The sequence below is a fragment of the Cynoglossus semilaevis genome, chromosome 1, assembly GCF_000523025.1.
Source record: "Cynoglossus semilaevis isolate Cse_v1.0 chromosome 1, Cse_v1.0, whole genome shotgun sequence".
Taxonomy (NCBI): Eukaryota; Metazoa; Chordata; class Actinopteri; order Pleuronectiformes; family Cynoglossidae; genus Cynoglossus; species Cynoglossus semilaevis.
This window is the reverse complement of record NC_024307.1, coordinates 23,116,545-23,123,520: the sequence shown is the minus strand read 5'-3', so window position 1 is coordinate 23,123,520 and position 6,976 is coordinate 23,116,545. Positions and strand designations below refer to the sequence as shown.

At 38.9% G+C, this 6,976-nt stretch overlaps 1 protein-coding gene across 1 annotated transcript; it reads left to right on the top strand.

Annotated features, from left to right (window-relative positions):
* The first annotated feature begins 6 nt into the window (after positions 1-6).
* LOC103385895 (uncharacterized) lies at positions 7-6,910 on the top strand. Its single transcript, XM_008319918.3, has 5 exons — positions 7-2,848; positions 3,952-4,082; positions 4,179-4,769; positions 4,900-4,942; positions 5,359-6,910. The coding sequence occupies exons 1-5, from the start codon at positions 2,665-2,667 to the stop codon at positions 6,408-6,410; spliced, it is 2,001 nt and encodes a 666-aa protein (XP_008318140.1). The 5' UTR covers positions 7-2,664; the 3' UTR covers positions 6,411-6,910.
* The last annotated feature ends 66 nt before the right edge of the window (positions 6,911-6,976 follow it).

Sequence of the window (6,976 nt, the reverse complement as noted above, 5' to 3'; positions counted from 1 at the left end):
AAAGCATTTAGGGCTTACTTAGGACAGACCTGGGCAAACTACGACACATGGAATAGATACGGCCCGCTGGGCGTTCTAATCTGCCTTCCAAGGTATGGAAAGATGTCAATCCTTCTGTTTCATGCAATACAACAAATCAACTCAACTCAATTTATTTTTGCCCAGCATTCTACATCCAACCAATACTGAACTGGCCCACCAGTCACCACAATTTGCCTCATTTTAGCCAAAAAGTTTGCCCATCCCTGCCCTTATGGGGTCACTGTGTGGCGTCTGACGCAAACTGTTCCCCATTTAAAGATATTTTAAATAAATGTTCACTCAGCTCTTTTTGGTGAACTTTGAGCTAACGTTTGGTTTAGTCCTGGCTATCTGCAACATTAGGAGGTGTTTTGTCCTAACCTTTATTCTATATTGATATTTTTGTGATAATTTCAGCAAAGAGTAATAGCAAACAATATTTTTTAAAACTATTTTTACTAAATGTTTCAAAAGTCTCAGCTTACGTCTGTTTTAGTTTTCACTTAGTTTTCACCTATATAATATTTACAGCAGTAGCTTTTTACCTGACGTTTTACGTAATCATGCCTTTACCCTTGGCTTGAAAATTGCTAATAAGATAGATTGTTGTGGCTTATTTTGTATTATGCCTATTTTGTAATTGTAAAACAGGTCTAGTTTAATCTCAACATGTGGTGTACATTGAGTTTAGCCTTGGCCTATCACCTTTGTCATAATCACTGCCAACTTTTTATTCCTTGCAGGATAATTGAATATACTTTGTTGTTTTACTTTTTTGTCACAATAAGTTGAAGCACATTCTAGCCAAACATTGTTAAGGGCAACTTAGAAATGGGTGTTAAAGTTATCCCATCAGAGAGTTGTAGTTAACGACCAACTACGAGGCCACGACCCATACTTTTGGAGTCACTTCAGTTTATATTTTGCTCTCTTACATGATATGTTCGAGCTTTATTTGTGCACCATATACATTTGTAAGTTGTTTTTTTTTTTTTTTTACATTATGGAAGGTCAGTATTTAACCAGTAATGTGACTTTTGAGTGTAACACATGTCAAAACTCCAGTGTGTAACATTAGGGCAACAAATAGTAATAAAAAAGCCTTTATACAAATGTATGCATTTAGAGTTAATTCAAATTAGTAAAAAAAAAAAAAACGTAGTCAATACCCAACCGACTGATGCAATGAGGTTGGAGTGTTTTCGTGAGTGTAGACTTATTTTTTATTTTTAACTTACTGTGAAACCACTTGTCAAACCTTTGTGTAATACCTGAATGGTTGGTTTTATATAGAGCCAGACTAGAAGACAATATAATACTTACCTGATAAGTCACTTGTAAATGTTCTTCTTTCAGTTTTAATGTTGCAAAATGATTTCCATGGATAAAAACAGATTACTCAGAACTCTGGATAAATGGTTTATTCCCTGCATAGTTGACCTGAAAAGCAAATGGTTATTCAAGTTTTGCTGACAAAAAATTAAACAAATATTGAAAATGTCCTAAAAGTTTGTTTTTAAAGATGTCATGTAAGAGAAGCTTCCACAAATGCCTTGATCTTTGTCAGATGTCAGTTAGTTCAGGTTTCAATACATTTTATGGGAACTAAAGACAACATACAGTGTCTGAGGCTTTTTAACCCAAATGTTTATGCTTGCACTGCAGTTATGAGCAGTCTGTTCAGGCCTGGAGAGATGTCGCTAATTCTTACACACTGGACGTTTATGCAGCCACGTGAAGTTGAACACACTGTAGATTTGAATAAAAACGTATTTTCCTGACACAGCAGTTCAGTGGAGAAACAAGTCAAAGTCTACCCTACATAAGCACAACCCCTGTCACAATGTCTTTGAGTAGAACTTTGAGAAAAGTATTTGATAAATTTTACATTTTTTAAAATGTTTTTATTTTTGTTGTTCTCTTCTCTCAAACTAATGTTTGTTTACTAATTGCTTTTAGGAACACTTAGTGTGCTCCTTGGTGCACATATTGGCTACTATTCTCTGTATGCATTTTGTACATTGAAAAGTAATACTTTTTAAGAGAGCATTGAGCCTCAACGCATAAAAAAAGCATAACAAGGAAATGCATGCAAAGAATCATACCCTGAGGGTATGATTCTTTGCATTTCCTTTTCATGCCGATGTATATTGTATATTGTATGTATATTCTAGCTCTCTTTGACCATGCGGAGAGTTCACACAGTCCCTACAAGAACAAAAAAACAAAAAAAAACAACAGATTCACCTGTTTGTATTATAATAAACAGGAGTGGTTGAGGTTTCAGTGAATACGTCTGTGCACTAACCAGAAAAAGAAACTGATTGTAAATATAAAATGACAGACACCTATAGGGGGAAATCATCTAAAAAGCAGACAGGAAACGTTAAAAGGACCACGTGATCAAAAAGGACAACTATATATATAGTTGCAGCACTAGAACTAACCAGTACTAAAAAAGATGAGTGCTAAAAGGAAAGGAGACCTAACGACATTGTCAGGATTCGGTAATCACAGGGTTAACTCTAGATCTCAGTCGTGTCCTATTTCAGGGTTTGCTGCCCATCCTGTTCCTGCAGTTGTGTGAGGCAGAAAGAAAAAAGCTCGGAGAGATCATCGGACCTTCCATAGATCAACAGGACGATGGCGGGCATCTATGTGTTCAAAGTTTTCCTGGAGTACCACGGTTCAGCTGCTCTGGGTGAGCGGCACATCGGAGCAGCACAGAATTATTTCTGCCTCCGGCGAAAGTCAGGTGGAGGAGACTGTGGACCCCTGACCTGGGTTTTCGGACAAATCTACAGTATTGCTTTCAGAAATCAAAAAGGTACGTCACCGAATTACACTTTACGTTGATTTTGTACGCGTGTTTGTGTATAGAACGAGTTAAGATTACTTCAGCTTTTGTCGGGATGCGAGTCTTTACTTTCACTTTCGTTTTGTCTTTTCCTCGGGGAGATTCGATAAAGAATAACGCCTTCTGAACGGAGAACAAGAAAAGCCAGAAAGGAAAAAGGAAGTTATTTTATTCATGAAGTTTTATGGTGAATTCCTTTGTTTCTCACACCTAGGATTATTTTCGCTGACAGGGCCTTAAACGGGCTCGGGTTAAGTCATAAATCAGTGTGTCTCTTTCACTGATATGATTATTAGCTGCTGTCAGGACTACTATCCAACAAACAGAAGTTTTTCTGAGGATAAAAGATTAACTTTTCTTTTTAAAAATATCGTTTGGGGACATCTTATTTGCATATTTGATTTGGCTAAAAGTTTTACGCCGGATGCCCTTTCTGATGCAACCCTCACCATTTATCAGGGTTTGGGTGACCCCTGAAAAAAAAAGGGACAACGCCGAAAGAAAAAGAAGTTTGGGGACATCTTAACCAAAACACAACCAGCGATTAAAATTCGCTTGAATGTGAAAAATCGATTCAAATGTGTTATATTAAAGTGATTAAATATAACACTTAATAAAAAATATTTTAAGTCAAATTATCAAACATTCAGTAAAGAATTAGGGGGCATTTTTGTTTGACTATGCAAAGTTAGCCAAACTATTACAAAAAATAAAAATGACAAAACACATATCAGGAACAGCGAGATTATGAAATGGAAAATAAACTGCAATTCAAAGGATAGAATAAGTCGGACAAAAAATAGCAACGGGTTAACCAACAGCTCAGTAATGCTTATGGTGTAGGATTTAAACTGCTATCACATGGCTGAATAAATAGATAGATAGTACATACAAGTGTTTGTATCATTGTATTTCTTTGTCTCAGGCGCCCTCTTTTGGCCACTTTGTGTCACTGCCTTAATCTGGTTGGAGATGCTCTTCACCAGAAGTCACAAAATACCACATTCGTTTGAATATGCCCCACTCTGTGTCACAGCCTCAAACAAACACTTCTAAACTATCTCTCTTGTTAGACCAACAAAACGTCCTGCTGAGGCCCGATCACATTGTGGAGCTTCCTGATGGACCTCTCAGGTTCACTGTCAAAGGAACCTTGGAACCAGATCACTCTTCTTCTAGTCACAGTTTACCAACTCCCGCACAGGTAAGAAATTAATTAATAAAAAAAAATAAAGAATTAAGTTACATCACAAAAGTGGGATTTGTTTCTTCAATGAATATGTTTTTAATGTGTTTCTAGAGCCTTCAGCCTAATCCTGGCTCAATTTCTCAACCAAGTGGCGAAGAGTATGAACTGCGCCCGATGGCTTCTCTCCTTTGCTACCTTCTGGATTGTGGTCAGGCTAAGAGAGAACTCGAGCAAGAACTTCTCTCCTTGACCTGTTCTCTTCACCTTGATCCAGACAGGGTTTTAGTCAGGAGATCAACTCAATCTGGTGCTGAAGTTGAAGGAAGCATCTGGAAAGCTCAGGTAGACACGCTCTTTGATCGCTACAAGTGCCACGTTGAGGTGGACCAACAAATAGTGATGGCTTTGAATCAGTTCCCCAGCATTCAGCAGATCCCAGATGACGTGAAGGTGTATCATGAGGATTCAGTGGCAGTTGTTGTTGGGAAGCATGCCCAGGTTGATGCTTTTTTGTCATCTTTGAAATCTAAGTGGGCATGTTTACGTGAAAAGGACTGGCATTTCCAAGGGACAAGTACCAGTTTTGGTATGTCTATGGAGACAGAAACTGACAGCAAAGTCACAGCCAGAGGAGCCACTGCTGGTCCAATCAAAGACAGTGTCCATGTTGAGGTTGTTCCGGACACTTTGAAATCCCACCAAGTAAGTAACCGAACCACCGTAACCCGAAATTGACATCAAAAGCACCAAAAAATGTGTCAATCTTTGTGAGGTGGCAGCTGAGGGGTCTCAAACCCAGTTGATATTATAATATTGTTTTCTTTTTGTGCAGATTTCTGGAAGACTGTCTGAAGGGATTCCCCAACCTGAGGAAGGTCAGTATGGATCAACTTCAGGATAGACTTAAAACATCAGTAAAGATATGTGGACCAGTAGTAGTAGTTCTAAATTGTGAAGAGAAATGTGGCCTACATCTGGGGTAGCAGAAAAATGGTCCATAATATAGTCTGCACTAACTAATACCACAGACCTCCTAATGTTACGCATGAAAAAACCAAACAGAATAATGTTTAATGTGGTTTACACAGAACATCAAAAGTACATGTAGAGTCACATGTAAGGTCAGTTTTTACAGAAGGTCATTGTTAAGTCTAACACTGAGAAAAAACGAGTGTCAGGCGTTCGATGACAGCTGTGTACTGCACCCTGACCAAGGAAGTATGAAGGAAGACCGTTTACGAACATTTACATTTTGTTAACATATTTTTTTTATCCTTTTTTTCCCCTACAGCTTTGACTCCAATCAGAACCATTTTGCTTGGGAAAACAGGAACTGGGAAAAGCACCCTTGCTAACACTATATTTGGGGAGGAGGGTTTGTTCCCTACAAACTGCACATTTACATCTGTAACAAGCAGATGTCAGGCAGAAACTAGGTCTGTTCATGGAAGAAGCATCACCCTGATCGACACTCCAGGTTTATTTGACACAAATAATCCTAGGGAAGACATTAGATCCCACCTGATAAACGGTATCATTGAGTGTGCACCAGGTCCTCACGCTTTTCTCATTGTCCTTAAAATTGAGCGATTCACTCAGCAAGAGCAGGAGGTCATCAATGAGATCCTTCAGATTTTCTCTGACGATGCTCTTCAATTCGCCATCCTTGTCTTTACCCATGGAGACCAGCTCCCTGAAAGAGCCAACTTTCAAAAATTGATCAACGAGAATGTGAATTTGAGCAACCTGGTAAGGAAATGCGGTGGTCGATACCACATCTTTGATAATAAGCCTGGTAAAAATAAAGAGCATAGAACGGCCAGTAGCAGGCAGGTAGAAGAGTTGATGAACACAATAAATGAGATGGTGGCAAAGAACCATGGTGGCTACTACACCAATGCAAGGCTGTACCAACTGACGGAGGATATAAAAGAGGACGAGATGGTTTTAATCAAGTCATCGCCACACCTGTCCAAGGAAGAGATCACTAGGCAGGCAAAAGAGAATGTGGCTAGCAAGATTCTCATCCAGCTGACGGGAATTGCAACAGGAGCAATAGTAGGAGCATTCTTTAGCTTGTCACTATACATGGGATTAAATATCACAGCTATAAACGGCGTTTCTGGGGTACTTCAACTTAAAAAAGCTGCAAAGGAAGGCATTAACATAGTCAGTAAAAGAAGCGGGGGGTTAGCAGTTGCTGGAATGGTGGCTGGAGCAGGGGGAATAGCAGGAGGTTTCATTGGGTATCACGCGGCAAAAACTGCCAACACCCCAGCAGAGGCAATGTGCAGTGCAGCCAGGGAAGTCTCCAACTTTGGCAGACAATTAAATCTAAAATAAATGATTGGCCGCAGGAAAAGTAAAAACTCTCATGAGTCAGTAAGTCTTATTCTAACACTTTCTGACTTTTTTTTTATTATCCATGGGTACAGAGAGTTCTTCTAACAATAATTCTATGTTGTATAATCCAGAGAACAAGGTACAAGTTGTCCTAGTCCTAGTCCTAGTATCTTTACCAATGAGACCATTAGGATGGAAGTAGTCACAGTGAGCATCATCGGAGTGGCCTGGTTTCAATGGAAACATTTGTTGTTTTTTTCTTTCAACTACAAGATTTGGTGATGGTTCCTCGATAAGTGGGTGGTGGAGTTTTCTGTTAAGAAGAAACTTTTGGGTTTCAATCTGTGTGCATGTCCAAGGAGGAGGGTAATAGACCAAGTCAATCATCTACCGTTGCTTTGAAACTCAATGATGATTCTCTTTTTTAAATGTGTGTATTTGAAAGTCTTGGCTCTCAAAGTGTCAAAAAGACATTAAAACAATACAAATCACAAACTAAAGGGTTTCTTAGACTCTTCTGTCAGCAACAGTGACCTTTCTTTAGCCCATACATCTGCTGGTTCTCA